Raw genomic sequence first — 26,200 nt, 5'->3', positions numbered from 1 at the left:
GAAAACACGACGACATCATCTAAGTAGTGATATAAGTATTCAAATTTGATGTCGGAGAAGACCCTATCTAGTAGCCTAGTGAGCACAGCTGCCCCCGTGGGGAGCCCGAAAGGCACGCGGTTGTATTCGTATAAATTCCAGTCCGTGGCAAACGCTGTAAGGTGTTTAGACTCTTCGGCAAGGGGAATTTGATTATAGGCCTGATTCAAGTCCAAGATAGTGAAGAACTTGGCCTTACGAAACCATGAAAAACAAGAATGAAGGTCAGGAAGGGGCACAGATTGCAACACCACCTTCCGATTGAGAGCCCTGTAATCAATGACAGGCCTGAAGCCTCCTTGGGGTTTCGGGACTAGAAAAATAGGCGATGAATACGCCGACTTAGAGGGCCTAATAATACCATCCTTCAACATCTGATCGATGATTTCTTTCAGAGCCTTCATTTTAGGTGGAGATAGCCTATAAGGTGGAAAACGGACAGGAATCGAATCCGTGACCTCAATTTTGTATTCAATAAGATCAGTAACACCAAGAGTATCAGTGAATACCTCTGGAAATGACTGACATAATTTACGAATACTATTAGCCTGCTCCTCAGGTAGATGTCTAAGGTCTAACAACATCTCATCCTGGGTAGGCGAAATAGAGAAACATGACACAGAATTACACGTTAATAGTGGGATTTTACAACTAGAAGCAAATTTGAATGTGCACGACCTAGACTGGAGATCGAGCACAAGACCAGTGTGAGAAATAAAGTCCGCTCCCAGTATGATGGGGCAAGACAAGTGCTTAGCCACAAACAGTTTGATTTTCCATGTAAACTTAAAAATACGAATTTTGACCAGTAAAGAACCTAGAATTTCTAATGGAGATGTATTAGCCGAAACATATTTAACAGGAGAAGAGTCATAGACAGGTAGTTTACAAACAGATTTCAATTTGGAGTACCATTCAGCCGAAATAATGGAACAAACACTGCCTGAATCTAATAGAGCTGTTATAGGTTCGTTATTTATCTCAATCTTAAGAAAAGGAACAGGTGCGGGGATATCCGCCGCAATCCTAAGACACTCTTTGGGGCATTCAAAAGATGTATTCGAAGACTTATCGTTCCCTGAATTCTCGACCTTTTTGCCAGGGGCTGAGCCTTGGGAAGATGGATTAGTTGACTCAGCCGAAGCCACTAGTCACTTTTGACTGTTGTTGGAAGTTACCCCAGAAGTTGAGCAGGAGGGGGTGCTATTCGAATTGGGACAATTCTTGGCGATAGGTGAGAAAGCCCCACATTTAAAACAGCCCTGTGATGAACCAGCTCCATTATTTGCCCTACTAGACTTGATCAGAGGACACTTATTGCGCAGATGGTCAGGCGACCCGCAAGCATAACATTTACGAGGGGTGACAGATCGGCGAGGTGGAGGCCGAGTGTTACTAAAGGAAGGCGGGGGTTCTTTCGCAACACGCAAGGAATCGGCGTATCTAACTCCTTCCGCTGAGACGGCCAATGCTTCAAGTTCCGAGAAAGTTTGCGGGCATGCCGCGAAACACAAATATGACCTGTAGGGTGGGGAGATCCCTTCAACAATAGCTTGCACGATCTGATCCTCAGGGAAGTGGAGAGCAAACACCCTAGTATAAAACTTAATGTCCTGTATGAAATCAGCCAAGTTTTCATCCAAGCGCTGTACCCGATAATAGTATTTCTGAATCAGAGATGACCTCGCGCGGGCAGGAATGAAATTTGCAAGCAAGTGTGCGTGAAAATCTTCAATAGATGACTGTTCAGCAATAGCTCTTACTATTTTATCTGAGAGAACACCAATAGCATAAGGATAGATAATTTGCAAAATTTGACAAGGGGAAAGAGAAAACACAAGGGCGTGATCCTGAAATTCAACTAGAAATCTTAAAAATGAAATTACATCACTGGTGGTGTTAACAGAAAACTTAGAAATACCTCTGAGCAACATTGCCAATGGATGAGGCAAGCTGCTAAACCCGGGTGACATAGTAGGTATAGGTTTCAATGGTAAGGAAGTTAATTCAGAACGGATGTTACTCAACGATGCACGGCGTTCAGATTCGGTGTCCAATGGGGCCGGGATAGTTTGAGCAGCAACGGTTATCCTATTGACTTCTCCCTTGGGAGGCGCTTCCTCACTACCTGCATTCACTATGGTGGGCTGATCAGATTTGGGAGGAACTTCCCCAGTTAACAATTGAGTGACTTTACTAGACAATTCAGAAATAGTTTCAAGGAGCGTATTAGCTTCCTTCCTCTGAACGTCATTCACCTTTAGAGACAACAGATCATTAACTCTATTTGAAAAGTGATATAGTCTGCCTTGCACACGCTTAATTTGATTAGGAGACGGATCATTTTCATCAAAAAAACTAACTACCGATGCTAGCCCAGAAATATTCTCGACGATCGTGGAAAGAGAGTCATCAATTTCTTTCTCTCCCAAATTGGGGATGGAAATGGGCAAATCAAGGGACTCTCTAAGTTTGTTAGTGTCGATAGCAACCGTGCCTCCAGATTGCACGTTTCTAATAGTTAATTCGTAGATCAACTCCTCTTTGCGCAAATAGTTAAGGAGGAGAACATCGCGAGGGCCGGGCATGATGACGAAAAAAATTTTGAACAACCTAAATAAAAAATTTCCAGCAACTGAGAAAATGGTTAGAGTTCGGATCAAAACAGTGTTTAGCCGTCAAAAGGGGCTAAATTGAGACCCATTCAACCACGCTCTGCTACCACTTGTTACCGTGTTTTTGGTGGTAGTTATGCGTGAAAGAAGGTGCTGGGTGGTGAATAGATCTCAAGCTACTAAAGTGAAATTAATTTTAAAATTTAACAAGGTTATATTTTCTTTTCAAAATTAGGTAACAACAAATAGAACAGGTACTTAGTAGCCGAAACACAATTGAAAAAAAACATTTACATAGGTACCCCATTTGGGGCTTCAAAAGTCAGAAACATAATTCTTGGGCAATCAGCTCAGTTTTACCCCAAACACAATTTTAACAGAGGGGCAGAAAACCCCATTCATACCTAGGAGCCCTTGCTCCAAATTACACTGAAAAGCCTCCTCGAGGCATACAATATACCATTTTCAAAAGAGCCACTCGCTCTCAATTTTAAGCCTCTCCCAGGCCACACCAAACTCCACCTTTAAGCTGTCCTCAAAGGACATATACACAGGGGTAAAATACCCAACCTACTGAGGTCTATTAAATGACAAGAAGGTTAATTAAATGACCTCTAAAACAATTTGAGAGGAGGCGAACTTGCACTCCTAATACACTTTGATTAAGACCTACTTGGCGCTAGGCCGTTAATACAAGGGCTAATCCCATACTAAAGAGGTGACTTAAGAAGAGAACAATTTGTTTTACGTTAACGAAGAATAGATTGAGAAAACTAAGTTCACCTCACAACAATATGAGTGGGAGCTCGAGAGGGTTAGCACTCTCTATCCCAGTATGAAGCTTTAAAAGAGAATATATGAAAAGAGTAGTTACATTTTAGGAAAAGGTTACATGGTTGAACGCTTAGAACCCGCCCCGAAAGTTAAACTGCTGAGCTAGCAAAGAAAGAAGTTATTAATCGGCCATTACCTTGTTGTTGACCGCTGCCGAAGAAAGAGGCGCTTCCCGCCTCCTGCTATGTACTTAACACACTGAAAGATGGAACAGAAGTGGCACGGAGACCCAAAAATCAGCAGTTTATAACCTCTCGTGGAAGGTTCTAGGCGTTAGGGGAATGAAAACACCCGCCCACGATTATTTTATTGGCTAGGACCCCGCAATCGATTCAAGTTGGGGGAAGATACATCTGATTGGATAGAAATTAATTTAAGAAATTCGGGATTGGCTACATGCAAAACAAGGGGAAAGAGAGGGGTATACAGCCAACTTAAACAATAACAGAAAGAAATTTAGCAAAGAACAAACATTTGAAATAAAAATTTCTTCAACAAAATAGTTCTTTGACTCCGCACTAGGTTGCACTATTGTTGATCTTCAGTAGTGTCCTCTAGAAGAGAAAGTTCACACTTCTTACTTCAAGCTAAACAAAAACACATCAAAAGTGACACAGTTCAAAAACTCAAAATTTTCCACGTGGTGACATCTTCTGAGAAAGTAGAGAATTAATTGAGTAGATAAAGTTCAACCTTCCTCCAGAAGAGGAGTTTCAACTGGCGCAACTTTTAAATAAACGGTGTAGAGGTGTACCGCCCGGTACAATAATAATAATAATAATCGAGCTCGATATTTTCATTATTTACCAATGGATTAGAGAATTGTTTCCAAGTTATACTAGTCCATTACATTGGCATCATGGCGGTCTTTTTTCGTACACCTTTCTTAAGTGCTTTGATATTATCTTCACCAAACCACAAAAGGGTTAATTCAACCCCTCTAAATCTCAACAACTTGAGCAAAATCCATACCATTAAAATGAAATGAAATGGAATGGAATGGCGTATGGCTTTTAGTACCGGGAGTGTCCAAGGACACGTTGGGCTCGCCAGGTGCAGGTCTTTCGATTTGACGCGCGTAGGCGGCCTGCGCGTCGTGATGAGGATAAAATGATGACAACGACGACACACACCCAGCCCCTGTGCCAGCGAAATAAACCACGAAGTTTAACATTCTTGACCCTGCCGGAAATCGAACCCGGGACCCCTGTGATCAAAGGCCAGCACGGTAACCATTTAGCCATGGAGCCGGACACAATTAAAATGTACAATGGCTATTAATGAGCGATGTAATACGAACTCTTGTTACTTCAGCAGCAATATCATATCTTGATTAGTACAGTGGCACTACATGCGTCTGACGAAAAGTCGCGGCAGCTTTTATATACGGCACGAATAACAGATACTACTCTTAGCTGCAAACATTAGTCGTGACACACAATGCGAGCTGCCGCATATTCCTTATTAAACTGCTCATTATGCATTACATATTAATTATAGTGTAACTTAAGCACGATTGCACTAGCCCTTTGAAACTTCACGACGGAATGTCAATTCGCAAAGTCACCGCGGTCGGAACAGATGTTTATTGTCAGGCCTTGAGACTTAAGATAGGCGCATGCGCGGGAGCCATGTTTACCCCTCGCACCAAGCGACTTCTCGTTAGACGACAATAGTAGTCAATGAAATAGCGTATGGCTTTTAGTGCCGGGAGTGTCCGAGGACATGTTCGGGTCGCCAAGTGCAGATCTTTAGATTTGACTCCCATAGGCGACCTGCTCGTCGTGATGAGGATGAAATGATGATGAAGACGACACATACACCCAGCTCCCGTGCCAGCTGAATTAACCAATTATAGTTAAAATTCCCGACCCTGCCGGGAATCGAACCCGGGTCACCTCTGACCAAAGGCCACCACACTAACCATTTAGCCATGGACCGGACACTATAGTAATACATGATAATCTCTAAGGATGGACCCCGTACCTCCTCCATTTCTTTGTCGTCTTTCGGCATTCTTATTATTTTTGTTAAAATTTTAGTTCGTTCTGTTCGTTCTATGCGCCGTTTTATAACAGAAACGGTTGGAAGTATCTGCAGTGGCTTCGGCTAACAAAGAAGTTGCCACGTCACCGCGTTCTAAAATTCTGAAGAGAAGCTATGACGACACTCAGGATTCCTTTTTATTTTTGCTAGTTGCTTTACGTCGCACCGACATAGATACGTCTTATGGAGACGATGGGACAGGAAAGGGCTAGGAGTGGGAAGGAAGCGGCCGTGGCCTTAATTGAGGTACAGCCCTAGCATTTGCCTGGTGTGAAAATGGGAAAGCACGGAAAACCATTTTCAGGACTGCCGACAGTGGGATTCGAGCCTACTATCTCCCGAATACCGGATATTGGCCGCACTTAAGCGACTGCAGCTATCGAGCTCGGTCCAGGTGTCCTCTACTGCGTATACACCTTTTATATGCGCATACGTGTGAAGATAAATCAGACGTTGTGCTATAATACCAGACTCGCAGTATCAGACTACAAAACACACAGCTGAATTTTAGCACGAGCCGCCTCTGGTGAGGCATCATGTCAAGAAATGAGGTTTGTCTCATGACACTGAAGTGTGTATCAGGGTGGTTTATTTTGATCCTATTCGCCCATTAAGCTCTCTACAAAGCAGTAAAATGGACTGAGTGAAAGTACGTGGAGGGATATATTCACTATTGCTTGTTTCTATGGTGGTTTATAGTGTGATGTGTTGTCTATACCAATATATAAAGAGGTAAAGTTTGTTTGTATGTAATGGCTAATCTCAGGAACTACTGGTCCGATTCTAAAAATTATTTCACTAATAGAAAGACACATTATCCCAGAGTGCTATAGGCTATATTTTTTTTTCAAAACAATTTACCGAGCTCGATAGCTGCAGTCGCTTAAGTGCGGCCAGTATCCAGTAATCGGGAGATAGTGGGTTCGAGCCCCACTGTCGGCAGCCCTGAAGATGGTTTTCCGTGGTTTCCCATTTTCACACCAGGCAAATGCCGGGGCTGTACCTTAATTAAGGCCACGGCCGCTTCCTTCCAATTCCTAGGCCTGTCCTATCCCATCGTCGCCGTAAGACATATCTGTGTCGCTGAGCCGTAAAGCAAAATAGCAACAACAACAAAACAATTTAAGGGCTGGGGGGGGGGGAGACGTGGGGATATATAAAAATACTAGGCTAATACAGGCGAAATATCGAATTTGTCGTTCAAGGACGAGACAAAGCTCATTTTAAGCCCCTTGACGCAAAGAACAAAACTCGGCAAGCCCTGTAGGGCCCGATAACCATGTTTTAAAGCCATAAAACCAACCGTTATTGAGATATTGGCATCACACTACCCCTGCTCTAGGAATCGGATAAAGAAATGAATTGCCGTAACCATGGCAACATCAGCTCCAGTAAGTATGCTTACAGCAGCGAGATTACCTACAGTATATCACAAAAACCTAACATGTTACAGACATAAAATTTGGTATTTGGAATCTCCTTTAAAATAAAAGAACACACATTATTGTTTTCAGAAAATCCACTTAAGGGGTGAGGGTTGAAAAGAAGTGAGGAAGGAGTTGAATTCTTTATATGAGGATACATACATCTCAGAAACGGAAGATGTTACAGACGTTAAACTTGGTAGGCCGTACTTGGATTCTCTTTTAAAAATAAATGAACGCACTTTTTCTGGAAAATCCACTTAGGGGGGAATTTTTTTAAAAAGCGGGTGGTATTTTAAAATGAGTATCTTCTTCTCTTCTACCGGTTTTCCCACACCTGTGGGGTCGCGGGTGCGAACTGTGTCGCACATGTGGATTTGACGTATTTGACGCTGTTTTACGACTGGATGCTCTCTCTGACGCCAACCCTATGTGTAGGGATGTAATTACAATTGCGTATTCCTGTTGTGGTGGGTAATGTGGTGTGTTGAGTGAATATGAAGAGGAGAGAGCTGGGACAAACACAAACAACCTGTCCTCGAGCCAGAAGAATTAATCACACGCGATTAACATATCCGACCCAGCCCGGAATCGAAACCGGATCTCTGTGAACCGAAGGCCTCAACGATGAACTCTCAGCCAAGGAGTGGGGCAGTTTTAAAAATTAGTATATCTACAGTATATCTCATAAACTTAACATGTTACAGGCGTGAAAGTTTCTTTAGAAATAAAGAAACCACTTTTTTTGACTGTTTCCCACATGTAGAGTTCCATGTCGCATGTTCCAGATTTAGCTCTGCCATTAGCTTGGTCATCTTAGCCCCAAAAAGCAATGCCACAACGTGGTATACAAAAAGGTTCTGGCGTAAATGAAATGCAAATTTTCGGCAAGTTTTTATGCTTTAGGGATTTTCAGGTAATGTCTTAGTGCAGTACCGAGGAACAATTAATTTTTATCAACTTACGAAATCCTCGCGAGAGAAGATGTGAACTAAGACGAAAACAAATACCCAGTCCCTGAGCTGGGTGATTTAACCAGACAAAGTTAGAATTCCCGAACCGGCCTGGAATCGAACCCATGGCCCTGTGAATCGAAGACCAATGCGTTGATCATTCAGCCAAGTAGCCGGACTAACAGTGTTGTTAGTATACTTGTTCATTTTTACTGCTGTGCACGATCGAAATTACTCGAGCACCACAAGTCAACGCAAAATTTTGTTCGTTCGAGTGTACGTACATGTTACAGCCAACCGTGTAGGAATAAGTAAGTCAGTATGTATGTATTACATTTGTTTGTCCTCAACCCGAAGGCTAATTGAATCCTCAACAGGTACATCACTGGCTGTCATTGTAGGTGTCACCGAAGAGGCCTACTTGTGAAATGGATAGTCAACTAACTTCCCTTTTCTCTTTCCTCACCGAACCAGAATGTGCTGTTATATATCAGTCTTCCAGGTAAACCGAAACACATACACCAACCGACAATATGAGCAACTCTCACTCTGTCTGTCACAGAGATTAGTGTCCAGAGACAGAGACAAGGACTAGACCTAATGTTTCTAGTGCTGCATATACCTCAGTCACTTTTGTATCTCGAAGCCAAAGATGAGAAAATAATGAAAGTAACACAAACTTGATCTACCTCATGCTAGGAGACAAGAGTAGGCCTACACTGCACACTCTCTCCCTCCGATCTGGGCAGTAACCGTCTACAAAAGGAAACCGTGTATAAATTAGATTAAGCGCCGAATCTGTTCAAGAGGTTAATTAAGTTACACGAGCGAAAAATAATGTAACGTATGGCTTTGTTAAGGTTATACTCGCATAAGATTGTCTATACTCTATAATATATGTAATTTAGCTGAATATTGGGTATGTTGATTGTTCTGAATATGAATATTTTCGATTTATTCATGGGGCGATGCTCATTCATTATACAGTGGAACCTCGATATTTCGAATCACCTCTGGAGCTAAATTTAATTTCGTTAACTTGAAATTTCGAGATATAGACAATACCGTTTTTGAGCATGTATTGAACATATTGAATCATATGTATCTGCGGGCTTATACTGAATACTTTATTTTTAATAGTATTTAAAGTTGCACAAACAAACTCTATGTTACGGCATCACTTTAATTATTATAACCCCTAGTCTCTTCTGTTCGTTACTGTTAACCTTTCCTCCCTTCACATTGAAACTTCTCGTCAATACCACGCAGCCGAGAATCGTAAATGGAAATTGTCATCCGCGACTTCGGGGGTTGCTTTCGTACGTGACCGGTAATTAATTCACACCCGAGAAACGGCGAGGCTTTGCCGATTTTCCGATCATTAGAAGTTTGAGTTTTTTGGTTCCGGTCATATTAGCTCCCAGCATCACTGTAACCCTTTCTTTACTTGCTAATTGTTGCTCACAAACCACAAATGCTGTATCGCACAGGTAATGTTGCAATAAATTCGAGTTACAGAGTATTTTTTTGCTTCAAGGGAGGAAATGTTGCTTCAAGAAATTCGTGTAACCGATTTTCGAGAAATAAAATAGATAGATAAATACACGTGAAGAATAGGACAAACGTCCGGGAAATTTAAGTTACTTCGAGATGTCGAGGTTCGACTGGGTTAGGATGACCCACAGGCGAGAAGCCTCGACTAAGGTTTTTTTTCGGCTAGTGGCTTTACGTCGCACCGACACAGATGGGTCTTATGGCGACGATGGGATAGGAAAGGGCTAGGAGTTGGAAGGAAGCGGCCGTGGCCTTAATAAAGGTACAGCCCCAGCATTTGTCTGGTGTGAAAATGGGAAACCACGGAAAACCATCTTCAGGGCTGCCGACAGTGGGATTCGAACCCGCTATCTCCCGGATGCAAGCTCAGAGCTGCGCCCCTAACCAGCTCGCCCGGTCGACTAAGGTTTAAAATAATCCATGTAGGTGAGGATGGTAGAATACATCCACGGTATTCCCTTCTGTTATAAGAAGTGACTAAAAGGGGTCCCGGGGGCTCTCAACTTGGGAGCGTGGGTTAGTGACTACGAGCCCGCTAGCAGAGTCTGGCATTTCCCACTTACTTGTGCCAGACTCTTAACTTTCTTCTTTCCCATCCGACCTCCTTTGGTCAGCTCTTGTTCTCTTCCGACCCCGACGGTATTATGTTTGCGAGTGTGGCCCTTTCCTTTCTTCGGCCGATACCTTCATTCTTTGAAGGTTTTTTCCTCTTGGTTAGTGTTAATAGGGGATGGTTGCCCAGTCGTACTTCATCTTAAAACAATAATCACTACCACCACCACCTCTTCCATTTTTCCTGTGGTTAGCGTTAAGGGAGGATGGTTCGCCAGTCATTTCCATCACCACCAAATTTCAAACAAAATACAGGTGGAGATTGGGTGTTTCCTCAAAAATAGCACAAGATCACCTTGAATTTTTTTCTTTATTGTCTTTCACCTTCAGCGTTCAGTAAGTCCCCTTTGGCCTCTGCTAAGGGACTCGAGCTTGACATACGCACTGAATATTGGCTTCAACTGAGAGAGGAGGATTGGCTCCTCATCCAGTCGGCCGCGCCAGCTGAACAGGGGTGGTTTTCAAATATAGGAAATGGGTAGGGATAGGCTGGGGCTTCGAAGGAGGCAGCAGTGACATTACGTAAGGTCCTACAATCTACAAAACTCAAGAGCTCGTAACTATAAATTAGTACATAGGGGTGTGGTGATCGTCAAGACGTGAAGTTCAAAAATATACTAGCACATTTTTTAGCAATGCAACTTAGAACTTACGAGTGATAATGCCCGTTATGACAGTGATACCTTTACAATATTTAGACCTGTAACAAAAGGATACGTTTAAAGATATCTAACAAAAGCATAGATGCTTGTAACGAAAATACAAGTGAAACCGACCGGCTGCGTACCGTAGTCAGTTCGTCCCTCACCTTCTATGCTCAAGGTAGTGAGATAGAATCCAGGCGCAGTCAGGGAGCATTTATGAGTGCTTTAATGTGAGAGAACAATGCTACTAGATTTATATCACGTTAAGGAATCCCTTTTGAGGACATAATTCGGCACTCTGACGTCTCTCAAAATCTATAGGAATTGAAGAGACGTACAAATAGAGCATTAATTCGTTTCTTTTTCATTCTTTGTTCATAAGAATGCGCTCATAAGCTGATTGCTAGGCGTTTACGTCCTGAGTCCAAGGCTATAGGATAGATTTCCGGAACAATCAATATTTATGAGAGTTTCCATTTTTGTAGTAAGTAAGTAAGTAATTTACTGAACATTACAGGCATTTAGCCCAGATACATGTTCACACTGCCATTACATACAACAGAAAGAACCATTAATGAAACTGAACAATTATAGACAGAACTAAAAACACACCAGTTAAATTACTAAGCGGCTCCTTACACGGGCGGATGACCAGTCCACATGTAAGGGAAAACCCTACAACCCTATAATCTTACAACTAACTTGGTGGCCCCCCACACGGGCGAGATACCAGACACCATGTAAGGCACCACCCCTAAACTAAATATACTAAGCTGCCTCTAACAATGGCGGTTGACCAGTCCACATGTTAGGGCACACCCTACATCTAAATTAACCCTATAACTAACTACTTAACTACATTAAACCTATACTAACTCTATCCTAAATCTGTCTGGCCGCGACACCCCCCTGGTGAGGAACTGCAACCACCCTTCCCCGGGATGTCACGACCAGACATGTCTCATGAGGCTCGGAAACCGATACCTCACAGACCCCTTAAGCTGTCAATGTTATTCCTCACCACTCCTTCATGTAACAGCCCACATGTGTGCGGATTGCCAGCTCTACATGTAGGCTGCCACGCCTGTATTCCTCTGCCGAGACGGATGGTAGTTTTGTAGTACTGACACTATTAAAGAAACTTTTCATGACTAAATTATCGGCCGTTTTGAACCGTCCTTCTTCTTCCTGGCCTTTTCCCAGTTACCTAGAGTCGGTACTTTGTGTAGGTTTAGTCCAGTTTTACGGCCGGATGCCCTTCGTGACGACAATCCTATGTGGGGATGTATTCACTATTGCATGTTTTTGTGGTCGTTCGTAGTGTAATGTGTTTTGCGTAGATAAAGATGTGTATTGAGACAAACACAATCACCCCGTTCCAAAACCAGAGGAATTCACTTTACGCAGTTTAAACCACTGACCGAACCGGGAATCGAACCCGGAACCCTCTAAACAGAAGACCAGTACGTTGACTATTCAGCCAAGTACCGGACGGCCGTTCTGAATCATTAACTGTAGGATATGGTCTTTTTTAAGATTGAAAATGATAACGAAAATGCTTTGAATGCAACTTACCAATTTTGGGATGCCATCACATTTGCGAACTGTTTTCCTAGCTTTCCGAACCTTAGCTACGTTGGCTATGGTCTCCGACGCAAGTATCTGCAAGTCCCGCGACTGGTCTGACAAGATGGTAACCAGCAGAGGTACTGCTCCCAGATCACTGAGACTGCGTCGCACGTCTACATTTTGTGAGATCTCACTCAACACCGACAATGAGCCCAGCTGAAAAAATACGACATTAGGGGGTTATTTTACTCTTCTTAAATCTGTTTATTCGTGCATGTAGAAGATCAATACAATGGAGAAAACGAAAGAATTCAAACATTCCCCTGAAATTCTGATTCGAGTTAAGAGGGGATAGTACTTTTTGTACTTCTCCTTAAAGCTAAAACAACAATCACCATCATCGAATGCTCCCTGTTCCAGTCTCTAAATTCGTGGCAGTGTTGTCAATAGAATCCTGGAAAGTCAGGCGGCAATGCTATGTTAACCCGCAGACCACGGCTGCGGACGCTAGACAACTTACTGGGGTTTTATGAACTCGGTCCCAGCTATATTTTCTCTCAGAAACTTGACCCTCACAAGAACATAAAATGGACCCTTCATTAATCCAGGTAGAAACAATTTTTAAAAAGTATACACTGACTGACAGAGCAAATGCAACATCAAGAAGGAGTGGTTCGAAAGGGATGAAAGTTGGGGAAAAAACAGAGACGGCACGGACGAATAATTGATGTTTATTTCAAACCGATATGCAGGTTACACAATGCGCACGGCATCGACTCAGTAGGATGTAGGACCACCGCGAGCGGCGATGCACGCAGAAACACGTCGAGGTACAGAGTCCATAAGAGTGCGGATGGTGTCCTGAGGGATGGTTCTCCATTCTCTGTCAAACATTTGCCACAGTTGGTCGTCCGTACGAGGCTGGGGCAGAGTTTGCAAACGGCGTCCAATGAGATCCCACACGTGTTCGATTGGTGAGAGATCCGGAGAGTACGCTGGCCACGGAAGCATCTGTACACCTCGTAGAGCCTGTTGGGAGATGCGAGCAGTGTGTGGGCGGGCATTATGCTGCTGAAACAGAGCATTGGACAGCCCCTGACGGTACGGGAGTGCCACCGGCCGCAGCACATGCTGCACGTAGCGGTGGGCATTTAACGTGCCTTGAATACGCACTAGAGGTGACGTGGAATCATACGCAATAGCGCCCCAAACCATGATGCCGCGTTGTCTAGCGGTAGGGCGCTCCACAGTTACTGCCGGATTTGACCTTTCTCCACGCCGACGCCACACTCGTCTGCGGTGACTATCACTGACAGAACAGAAGCGTGACTCATCGGAGAACACGACGTTCCGCCATTCCCTCATCCAAGTCGCTCTAGCCCGGCACCATGCCAGGCGTGCACGTCTATGCTGTGGAGTCAATGGTAGTCTTCTGAGCGGACGCCGGGAGTGCAGGCCTCCTTCAACCAATCGACGGGAAATTGTTCTGGTCGATATTGGAACAGCCAGGGTGTCTTGCACATGCTGAAGAATGGCGGTTGACGTGGCGTGCGGGGCTGCCACCGCTTGGCGGCGGATGCGCCGATCCTCGCGTGCTGACGTCACTCGGGCTGCGCCTGGACCCCTCGCACGTGCCACATGTCCCTGCGCCAACCATCTTCGCCACAGGCGCTGCACCGTGGACACATCCCTATGGGTATCGGCTGCGATTTGACGAAGCGACCAACCTGCCCTTCTCAGCCCGATCACCATACCCCTCGTAAAGTCGTCTGTCTGCTGGAAATGCCTCCGTTGACGGCGGCCTGGCATTCTTAGCTATACACGTGTCCTGTGGCACACGACAACACGTTCTACAATGACTGTCGGCTGAGAAATCACGGTACGAAGTGGGCCATTCGCCAACGCCGTGTCCCATTTATCGTTCGCTACGTGCGCAGCACAGCGGCGCATTTCACATCATGAGCATACCTCAGTGACGTCAGTCTACCCTGCAATTGGCATACAGTTCTGACCACTCCTTCTTGGTGTTGCATTTGCTCTGTCAGTCAGTGTATATTTCTCCATCAACACAAATTTTGCCTCGGCTGTCCGAGTAAAATTATTTTTATTCCCAGTCTGAAACGTTTTCATGATCTTTCTCATTAAAATGTATGTATCACACCGAATCTGTCTTAAAATTCTATTAACTGATACGCATCCAAATTTGGAGAGTCTAACAAACCGTTAAGTTCAAAATTTGACTGAATTTATTCGCCCGTTCTTACTAACAATTTTATATTAATGGATGGTGATTAGTAGCATTTATAAGTGAAAAAAAATACTATTTTCATTTGTACATTTAACAATTTGTAGCGTTTATAAATGTTTAATTAACCGTTTTATACAATTTCGATAAAATATGGAATTGGAGTTCATTATAAATAGGTAATAACTTTCTTAATATTAATGTGAATTAATATCACATTTGCATGGAACATAGCGAAAAGAAATAGCAGTAACTATAATAAAATTGTACGTGTATTTTAAGTGGATATAGGATAAAACATAGCGGAGAAGAGAGCAAATTTATATTAATGCAAAAATCAGAATAGAAGAAATTATAAACCAAAAAATAACTCATGTCTTGTTCAAGAATCAGTTTAAATTTTGAAGGAAATCCTACAACATACTTGAACTTCTCATTATATCATTTATGTTCACGTTTTTACTGAAATATATTTTAATGACTTACCTAGAATGTTGGTAGGAACCCAAATACATTGCAGAGCTGCTTGGGCAAACTTTGGATATTTGAGGTCAACAACAAACACCATTTGCTGGCAGTCGAACGGTGCACTAACTCCTCAGTTTAAGTTTACAGAAGAAAACGAAGAAGCATAAATATAGTTGTATGTGAAAAAATCATCGGTTTGTTGTTTACATCGAATTTTAGTATAAATTTTGTGTTTTGAGTAAAATAGGTCAGACGATTTGTTTTGATATACCTGTCGTAGTCATATTGTTTTGCCTTTCTCTTCTTCTCCTCCAATCTTCCTAAAGTCAAAACACATTCAAAATTGGTTTATAAGTAGTGGAAGTGAAAATACAGAAATAAAAGCCTTTGTTAGCATTGCGCGTAATACCACTATCTTGAAAAATCACTACCCCTAGTTATATTCACACATTGCTGACCGGATGCTTGAACTTGTCACATACCCTGTGGACCGGACATTTTTCTACTAAGCATACTAGGGTGCACTTGATTATAAAAATGTACATGAATATTAAACCAGTCAAGATTTTATATTAAAAGTTGGTGGATCTGCCTTTACAAAACCATCTTCAGCGTCAATTACTAACCTATCATTAATGTTTACATCGTTGTCGTCGTCAGAGGCACTTGAATAAATAAGCACACTAGGTAAATTACGGCGTGAGAGGCTTGAATATCACTTCCACTATCACTCTCACATTCAGTTTCCACTAATTCATTAACACTATATATATTTGAACGATCATCGGCATATAATTCTTCTAAAATGTCGTCGTCAGCTAACATCGTATTCCGCGGGCGCTCCATCTTGTCATTGACTGAACCGGTAGAAAGAGAGTCGACGTTTCGAAACTAAATCAAAGAATAAAAGAGGCCGTGAATAAAAGAAAAGTGGCAGATATACATCTACGATTTATTCTACTCAATGTACAAGTCCGAAATAGTTCAATATATGGTCAAGAGATGTCACAGGAAGACCGAAAACAATGTCGTGAATAAAACCGAGATTTCTCGGGGCCCGTCTCCTACCGCTGGCGAGCGCACTACGAGATTTCTCGGGGCCCGTCACCCATGTGTTCAGACGGTAGTTAAATATCTCAAACGTACGTTTTTGATAGTGAAAAAAGGTCGTTAGAATGCAGGTGCCATGGTGGCACATGTCAGAACCTAAGCGTACGTCGCTGCCTCGGAAGTAGGTAAATGCATCATAGTGTCTTGTGCGAGTGAACAACAATATGTAGCGTAACATGATAACTTTCCCATCAGGTAAAAACATTTTCATACGATTACATATAGGTTTCATGAATTAAGTCGTAGTTTTATGGGTGCAGTGTACCGAAAACGCGATAGAGGGACGACTTATTTTTTTAAACAATAGTGTATATCAGGACATGTTCCGCACCGTGACATTCATGTTAATTTCGCATTATACTGGAAACAAACCCTGCTTCTTTTGAAGCAGCGGTTTAAAAAGTTGACAGCTGATTATGATAGTTAAAAGACACCATTAATTTCCAGAAGTTACTCGCTACGCTTTAGTCCCCATTGGTCAACTAAGCGAAAAGGCCCAAGAGTTTACAAAAAAGGAATTTTAAGAAGTCCAGAGACGGTCTCTGTCAGAGGATATCCCAAACAAAAACGAATGAAAATTTACTCAACGTGCTGTTGATATCCTAATAACCGCTTATCCCTTCTCTCAGGAAGATACCAAAGAAGATAGTCACGCAATTTGACGGAGAGGTCCTGGACGTGCTTCGGGAATCGGATTTTTGATAGTGCAAACAAGGCTGAAGGGTCCTTATGATAGCTGTTTGTAATTACTTCCAAATTTTCTTCTGCGATTCAAAATTTGTCTTTTCGCTAATACAATAGCTTTACAAAATCCAAAAACTACTTTTGTTACCATGTAAGTGACAATGAGACAATTTGTTGACAAAAATAAGCGGGTTTGGCCCCACTGTGCCTGCCGGCCGGGGCCAAATTAATGTATCTCTTCTTCCTGTCCATCTCAGATGGTGCTGAATTCGTTAGCAGTCATCCTGCTCTTGCTAAAACCGTACCTACAGTGCGCCAGGGAAGTTCCTATGCAACGGCTGCGCGATGGAAATAGCGCTAGTAACAGTAGTTATGTTGTTAACACAAACGGCAACCCATACGCTGATTTTCTATGAATGTAATGGTGTTCCTCTTATTGTATTTGAATAGTTTGAAGATTTTGAGAGTTTACATAACCGGTTAAGGGAAACGATTCACAAAGCAGTAACCTCTTCGCGTTATCAGTTAGTTTCAACGTAATTTTTTGAAGTTCTTTTGTAACAACTTCGCTGTCCCCTTGGAGATTAGTGACTCTACTTCTAACTTGCGCGTTGATGTTGTAGGACTCCGCAACGTTATATCCAAAATTTGATCCTATTTTTCGCCCGTTATAATCGTAGAATCGCCATTACTTGGTATGTCGTTAACTGAATGGATCGCTCGAAATTTACGCACGAAATCGCGTACAGTATGGTACTCTGTCGCACTGTCACCAGTATTTAAAAAAATGCACGCATGCACTGCTCGCTGTTCACTAACCTTCCCGAGACTATCTACCCTTCACATACACGTTGCCTTTGCCATTCAAGTTCGTTTCATTGATCCGACCTGGCTGCCGCTGACAACTTCCTGTTTTCTCTAATAAGTAGGCTCGCTGCGGAGAGAATTCCCTGGCGAACTGTAGTTCAATTACTGAGGTAGTCTAACGAGACCTATCACATGTCCATTGTTCCGTATTTCATTCCAGCATCCCCCGCCTCTTTATCACGGCAGGTACATTACAGCTTCCTCTCACAGTCATTAGATCATATCTCATGTCAAAATATTAATGCTGTCTCAACTTCAGTTGGACCAGAAAAAAAAAAGTGTTGAAACTTTGAAGTGCGGAGTGTGATCCGATTTCTGCATCTATAAAAGACATACCAGAATCTGAAAATAGGGTCGTATTGGTGCGCGATTACATCAGGCCTCACTGAGCCAGCTGGATATCCGAGTTGCTACGGAGGCAATGGATCAACCGGACGCAGCGTGGCTCTAATAATATCCGTCTGTACCACAGAGCTGGCAATAGATGATGATAATGATGCTTGTTGTTTAAAAGGGCCTAACATCTACATCATCAATCCCTAATGGTACTAAATGAGACGAAATATAATGACAATTTAAAAGTCCAAAATTCATCCATTGACCATAATTCAAAACGTGACGATGAAGAATTAATGGATGAATGTGAATTTAAAATAATCAGCGGATCCAACTCACAATACTGAAAGTTAAAAATTAATTCCAAAATCGATCCACTGACGAGAATTCAAAAAGACGACGATGAACAATGGTTATGAACTTAAAACAATCAGTGGATCCGATCCGCAATGTTAATGACCAAGAGACTGCTTCCAAAGCACAATCCTGAATCGATGATACTTGTTGTCTAAAGGGGTCCAAAATCCAGGTCAACGGCCCCTCATACTGGTACTTATTGCTAGTAAATTAGAACCAAGGTGTTTCCCATGTTGCGATACTAATCAAAAGTAGCGTAGACTCACGGTGTTCCACAAAAGTATTGTACGTCGCACAGGTAACGCAGACCTATGGTGTTTCCCGCATAATGGCGCCACTCATAGGCAACGCGAACCCATGGTGTTCCTCACATAGGTGTACTAATCACGGGCGCCGGTATTCCCGTGATGTACCTCACATAGTGAGTACTAATCACAGGTAACGCAGACCAACGGTGTCGCTCATATAGTGGTACTAATCACAGGCAACGTAAGCCCGTGGTGTCTCGCATATGGTACTAATCAGAGGTACTGTAAAACTACAGTGAACAGCTCTCTGCTGCTACTAAACACAAACCTATAGTGTACCTAGCATAGTGATACTATTCGCAAGTAAAGGCGGCCCAATGTGTTCCCCGCGTGGTGGTACTAATCACAAGCACTTTCATGGTTCTATTTCAATCATCTCTTGGTCGCCCCTATTAGTCGACTCTTACGACAGGCAGGGGATACCGTGAATATATTCTTCGTCTGCGTCCCCCATCCATAGGGGGTGATAGATTACTAATCACCGGAATTTATTTTTTCAACACTCCGGGTAGTTTGGGTTGGAAAGAGGTTTTCATATTATTTTCGGGTTACCAACGAGGAATTGCTTTTCAGGTGTATGTCACACAACAAACAACGATTAACGAAACAAATTAACAATTTTCACGGTGTTAATATTAATAATTCGTCGCCATAAGACCTATCTGTGTCGGTGCGACGTAAAGCCCCTAGCAAAAAAATTAATAATAATAATAATAATAATAATAATAATAATAATAATAATATAATAATAATAATAATAATAATAATAATAATAATAATAATAATAATAATAATAATAATAATAATAATAATAATAAACACTCAACTAAATCGAACCTAAATTAATACGTTGATAAAATGTTACTGTTCTCCGAAAAATATTACTTCACTGTGATCGACTTTAACGAATAGGTTATGCCCTATTTGTTGCTGTTTGTTTGTGGGTAATGTGCTTTACAGTCAATAAATACTCATTTTTTCTGTGACACACAACTTGGAGAGACGGAGACGTATAACAACAGAAAGTTACATTCTTATTAATTGTGGGTATATTAAATCCGGGTTCGCGTGTTTCGCTACGCAGTCAGTAGCAGATTAAAAGGATTCCGTACTAAACAAACACAATAAATCAAACGAGTTTCTCAACCGAAAAAAAATTCAGAATATAAATAAACATGATTTCCTGACCTCAGCTCGTACGAGGTCTTTGTTGTTCATAATGTAGTTAAATTACATTGATGACCGCTTTATAAGATAGCCCAATATATTATGAATATGTATATGGTATTGATTTCCACTTTATAAAATATATAGCTAATGATTGAATGTATTTATTTTGATTGAGTGTATTTATTTTACAGACATTTATATTAAATTTATGATCGTAAATCTATCGTTTCTGGCTTTCTTTCCACTTCTTTCTTTCAATTTATCTTTCCTTCTTATGGGATGGGAGTAGACGGTCTTGGGGACAACTTTTACTGAGGAAAATACACACCGAGCGTGTGGCTGTGCGGTTTGAGTCACGTAGGTGTCAGATTGTATTCAAGAGATAGTGGGTCCGAGCCCCACTCTCGGCAGCCCCTGAAGATGTTTTCCAGCGGTCCCCCATTTTCACACCAGGCAAATGCGGGGATGTACATTAATTTATTAAGGCCATGGCCGCTTTCTTTCTGCTCCTAGCCCTTTCATATTCCATTGTCGCCATAAGATCTGTGTCGGTGTGACGAAAAGCAAATTAAAAAGATACAGTTAGGATCGAATCTTTTTCTACATCATCATCTATGTTTCATATCAGGTTCCGCTGACATTGGAAACCAGTTTGACAAATTTATTTCTGTCGTTTGCAACACTGAATATAATTTTGTCCAGTAGTTCTGACGCCTGTCCACTGGAGAATATCGAATATATTCTTCGTCGGCTGTTCTTCAATCATGTCTTGAAGAGTAGTGTTCAGCACTTTTCGCCAGATGTAAAATTTTACCGTTCTTTGATGCGGCTTTAAATTTGAATTATTATTTCCTAGAAGAGATCTCATCAATTACATTTCACTAGGATTAAGCGCTTTTTATTATTACTATTATTATTTTGCTAGTTGTTTTACGTCGCACCGACACAGATAGGTCTTACGGCGACGATGGGACAGGAAAGGGCTAGGAGTGGGAAGGAAGCGGCCGTGGCCTTAATTAAGGTACAGCCCCAGAATTTGCCTGGTGTGAAAATGGGAAACTACGGAAAACCATTTTCAGGGCTGCCGACAGTGGGGTTCGAACATACTATCACCCGAATACTGGATACTGGCCGCACTTAAGCGACTGCAGCTATCGAGCTCGGTATTATTATTATTATTATTATTATTATTATTATTATTATTGTTACGGAGTTTTCCGTGGTAGTTAGAGGTGAAAGAAGGTGCGGGGGGTGAACAGGTCTCAGGCTACGAAATTAAAGTGAATTTAAAATTTAACAAGGTTATATTTTCTTAGCAAAAAACAAGAAATTAAAGCTAGGCGGCAGAATTTTGTTGGACCATCATCATTTTTTTTGAGGGCACAGGCTTTGTGGAGAGGTTGAGGGGCCAGTGGCGTGCAGATATCCATGGCATTTTATAAGCCACTGTGTGTGTGGAGCAGGAGACGGGAGCGTGGTAATGGCCGTGGCAAGGACAGGATGGCAGTTCAACTGATCGGGGGAGGTTTACAAAAAATAATTACGCTTAAAGGAAACAGATTGCAAGGGCAGAAGGCCTAAAAGTGAAAGCTCTCAGAGAAAAAAAAATATAACCTTCCTATTTCTTTCAAAATAATATGAAGCAAGTTAACACAGAAATTACACCGGTTTCACCTGTGACAGGTGAACCCTAAATATCCTCTCGGTGGCTGGATTACTTAATAACAACGTAACCGGCGTAAGGAAATCGAGAATGATACACGGCCCATGAAATCTGGGGGCAAGCTTGCCCGCGGGAACAAAGTTCTTGACCATCATCTGGTCACCTACCTTCAAATTGGTGGGTCTCCGTCCACGATCATATCTTTCCCTAACCTTTTCATGAGACACCTTAAGATTGGCTTTAGCTTTCTTCCAAAGATCTTTGATATTATCCGGATCTATTGTCTCAGGTAGAATGTCACTCAGAGACCAGAGGTTAGAGAGCGGCGTGTTGGGAACGAACTTGAACATCAAAGAAGCTGGAGTAAATTTATGAGATTCATGAACCGCCGAATTCAAAGCAAAAGCTAACCAATGCAGGGACGTGTCCCACCTGGAGTGATCTTCATGATGATAGGCAATAAGCGCGGACCTGAGATTACGATTAACCCGTTCAGCCAGAGATGGTTGAGGGTAATAAGCAGAAGTCGTCACATGAGAGATGGACAAGTCAAAACAGAATTTACGAAAAAGATTTGATGTAAACGCCTTAGCATTATCAGACACAATATATTGCCACGGACCAAAAGAGTCGGAAATAACCAGGAAAATCTTGTAAAACCATCTACGCATACAAAGATGAACTTGTTGGCATTTCCCTTTGACTGGGGGAAGGGTCCTACATAATCAATATAAAGGCGTTCCATGGGGCGCGACGCTTGATGCGAAGACAGAAGGCATACCTTGGTGGACATGGTTGGTTTACTAAGCAAACAAGATTTACAAGCTTTTACTAGTTCACGGATTTCACCGTCCATACCCTTCCAGATGAACCTTTCACGAATCTTTTCACGGGTTTTAAAGATTCCAAGATGCCCCCCTAATGGGGTCTCATGATAGTACTTGAAGATCATAGGTACAAGAACAGCTGGAACGACAACCTTCATCATCTTATCATGCCTTGATGGGCAACATAAAACACCATTCCTCAGAACATAAGGGACGACATGTTCCCCAGAAGAAAGGGTTTCCATTATCGGAGCCAGCGTCGGATCTTCACGTTGGTATTTCTCGATATCCCTAAAGAGCATGGGAGCATCTGTTAAGATGGCATTAACATCAGATAGCATGGACTCGGGAGGTGAAGAACTATCGACCGGATCATGGGTCTCGACCTCGTTGGAAAACATACGGCTTAGTCCGTCTGCCACAACATTTTCAGTACCTCTAATATGCCTGACATCGAATTGGAAGGCAGAAATACGGATGGCCCAACGGGCTATACGACCAGTACGACGCGGCCTACCTAAGACCCAGCTTAAGGCTTGATTATCTGTCTCCAGGTCGAATTTGACATGTTCCAGATAGAGACGGAACTTTTCTAAGGCAAATAAGACTGCCAAACCTTCGAGCTCATAGATGGAATACTTGGCTTCTTGAGCCGATAGAGTCCTAGATGCATAGGCGATGGGTCGCCTCCCTAGTTCAGTCTCTTGAAGAAGGACTGCAGCTACTGCTGACGACGACGCGTCAGTTTGGACGATGAATTTCTTTGAGAAATCAGGCATAGCAAGGACAGGGGCATTACAGGGAGCTAATTTCAGATCTTCAAAAGCGGCTTGTTGAGAAGGTCCCCACTCGAATTTGATGCCTTTCCTACGAAGAAGGTTTAAGGGCGCCGCTCTATTAGCGAAGTTAGGAATAAACTTCCTGAAGAAATTCACCATACCAATGAACCTGGCGATACCTTTAATGTCCCTGGGAGGTTTAAAATCACGGATGGCCTGTGTTCTAGAATGATCGACGGCAACGCCATCAGGTGACACAATATGCCCTAGGAATGACATAGAGGGCTTCGCAAAGGCAACCTTGGACAACTTAACAGTTAACCCAGCCTTACGAAGGCGATTAAGAACTTCTCGCAGATGATCTAGATGTTCTTCAAAAGTCTCCAGTCATCCAAGTAGTGATACAAGTACTCAAATTTGATGTCGGAGAAGACACTATCTAGCAGCCTAGTGAGTACAGCTGCTCCCGTGGGGAGCCCGAAAGGCACGCGGTTGTATTCATACAAATTCCAATCCGTGGCAAACGCTGTAAGATGTTTAGACTCTTCCGCTAAGGGAATTTGATTGTAGGCCTGATTCAAATCCAAGATGGTGAAGAACTTGGCCTTACGGAACCATGAAAAACAAGAGTGAAGGTCGGGAAGGGGCACAGATTGTAACACCACCTTCCGATTGAGAGCCCTATAATCAATGACAGGCCTGAAGCCCCCTTGGGGTTTCGGGACTAGAAAAATAGGCGAAGAATACGCCGACTTAGAGGGCCTAATAATACCATCCTTCAACATCTGATCGATGATTTCTTTCAGAGTCTTCATTTTAGGTGGAGATAGCCTATAAGGTGGAAAACGGACAGGAATCGAATCCGTGACCTCAATTTTGTATTCGATAAGGTCAGTAACACCAAGAGTATCAGAGAACACCTCTGGAAACGACTGACACAACTTACGAATACTATCAGCCTGCTCCTCAGGTAGATGTCTAAGGTCTAACAACATCTCATCCTGGGTAGGCGAAATAGATGAACATGACGCAGAATTACATTTTAACAAGGGGATTTTACAATTGGAAGCAAATTTGAATGTGCACGACTTACTCTGAAGATCGAGCACAAGACCCGTGTGAGAAATAAAGTCGGCTCCCAATATGATGCGGCAAGACAAGTGCTTGGCCACAAACAATTTGATTTTCCATGTAAATTTAAAAATACGAATTTTGACATTTACAGAACCGAGAATTTCTAATGGAGATGAATTAGCCGAAACATATTGAACAGGAGATGAACCATAGTCAGGTAGTTTACAAACCGATTTCAATTTTGAATACCATTGATCCGAAATAATTGAACAAACACTGCCTGAATCTAATAGAGCTGTTATAGGCTCATTATTTAACTCAATTTTAAGAAAAGGAACAGGTGCGGGGGTGTCCGCCGCAATCCTAAGACACTCTTTGGGGCATTCAAAAGATGAATTTGAAGACTGAACGTTCCCTGAATTTACGACCTGTTTGCCAGGGGCTGAGCCTTGGGAAGCAGAATTAGTCGACTCAGCCGAAGCCACTAGTCACTTATTATTAGTGACATTGGTGGAAGTTGCAGCAGAAGTTGAGCAGGAGGGGGTGCTATTTGAATTTGGGCAATTATTGGCGATATGTGAGAAAGCCCCACATTTAAAACAGCCTTGTGATGAGCCAGCTCCATTATTTGCCCTACTAGATTTGATCAATGGGCACTTGTTCCGAAGATGGTCAGGCGACCCGCAAGCGTAACATTTACGAGGTGTGACTGATCGGCGAGGTGGAGGCCGAGTATTACTAAAAGAGGGCGGGGGTTCTTTCGCGACACGCAAGGAATCGGCGTATCTAACTCCTTCCGCTGAGACGGCCAATGCTTCAAGTTCAGAGAAGGTTTGCGGGCACGCCGCGAAACACAAATATGACCTATAGGATGGTGAAATTCCTTCTAAATAGCCTGTACAATCTGATCTTCAGGAAAATGAAGAGCAAACACCCTAGTATAAAACTTAATGTCTTGTATGAAATCAGCCAGATTTTCATCCAATCTCTGTACTCGATAATAGTACTTCTGAATCAGAGATGACCTCGCGCGAGCAGGAATAACATTTGCAAGCAGATGTGCATGAAAATCTTCAATAGATGACTGTTCAGCTATGGCTCTTACTATTTTGTCTGAGAGAATACCTATTGCGTAGGGATAGATGATTTGCAAAATCTGACATGGAGAAGGAGAAAACACAAGGGCATGATCCTGAAATTCAACTAAAAACCTTAAGAAAGAAATAACTTCACTGGTAGTGTTAACCGAAAACTTCGAGATACCTCTGAGCAACATTGCCAATGGATGAGGCAAGCTGCTGAACCCAGGTGACATAGTAGGTAAAGGTTTCAGTGGCAAAGAAGTTAATTCAGAACGTACATTATTCAACGATGCACGGCGTTCAGACTCGTTGTCCAATGGGGCAGAGATAGTTTGAGCTCCAACGGTTATCCTATTGACTTCTCCCTTAGGAGGCTCTTCCTCGCTACCTACATTCACCGTGGTGGGTTGATCGATTTTGGGAGGAACTTCCCCAGTTAACAATTGGGTAACCTTACTGGATAATTCAGAAATACTTTCAAGCAACGTACTAGCTTCCTTCCTCTGAACGTCATTCAACTTCAGAGACAACAGATCGTTAACTCTATTTGAAAAATGAAATAGCCTGGCTTGCACACGCTTAATTTGATTAGGAGAAGGATCATTTTCGTCAAAAAAACTAACTACAGATGCTAGCCCAGTAGTATTCTCGGTGATCGTGGAAAGAGAGTCGTCAATTTCTTTCTCTCCCAAAGTGGGGATGGAAATGGGCAAATCAAGGGACTCTCTAAGCTTGTTTGTGTCTACTGCAACCGTGCCTCCAGATTGCACATTTCTAATAGTTAATTCATAGATCAACTCCTCCTTGCGCAAATAGTTGAGATGGAGAACATCGCGAGGGCCGGGCATGATGACAGAAAAATTTTGAAACAGAAAAATCAAAAATTCCAGCAACTGAGAAAATTGTTAGAGTTTGAATCAAAGCAATGTTTAGCCGTCAA

At 42.4% G+C, this 26,200-nt stretch overlaps 1 protein-coding gene across 1 annotated transcript in view; it reads right to left on the bottom strand.

The window, feature by feature from the left end:
- The window catches only part of gudu (Armadillo repeat-containing protein gudu), a 164,472-nt gene that overhangs the window by 95,215 nt on the left and 43,057 nt on the right, over window positions 1-26,200 (bottom strand). The window contains exon 4 of the mRNA XM_068227778.1: window positions 12,297-12,506. Within this exon, the coding sequence (XP_068083879.1) occupies window positions 12,297-12,506 (210 nt within the window). The remainder of the gene's footprint in view (window positions 1-12,296; window positions 12,507-26,200) is intronic.

Source organism: Anabrus simplex, chromosome 5, assembly GCF_040414725.1.
Source record: "Anabrus simplex isolate iqAnaSimp1 chromosome 5, ASM4041472v1, whole genome shotgun sequence".
Taxonomy (NCBI): Eukaryota; Metazoa; Arthropoda; class Insecta; order Orthoptera; family Tettigoniidae; genus Anabrus; species Anabrus simplex.
Note: the sequence above shows the minus strand (reverse complement) of the source record. Positions and strands in the feature narration are given on the sequence as shown.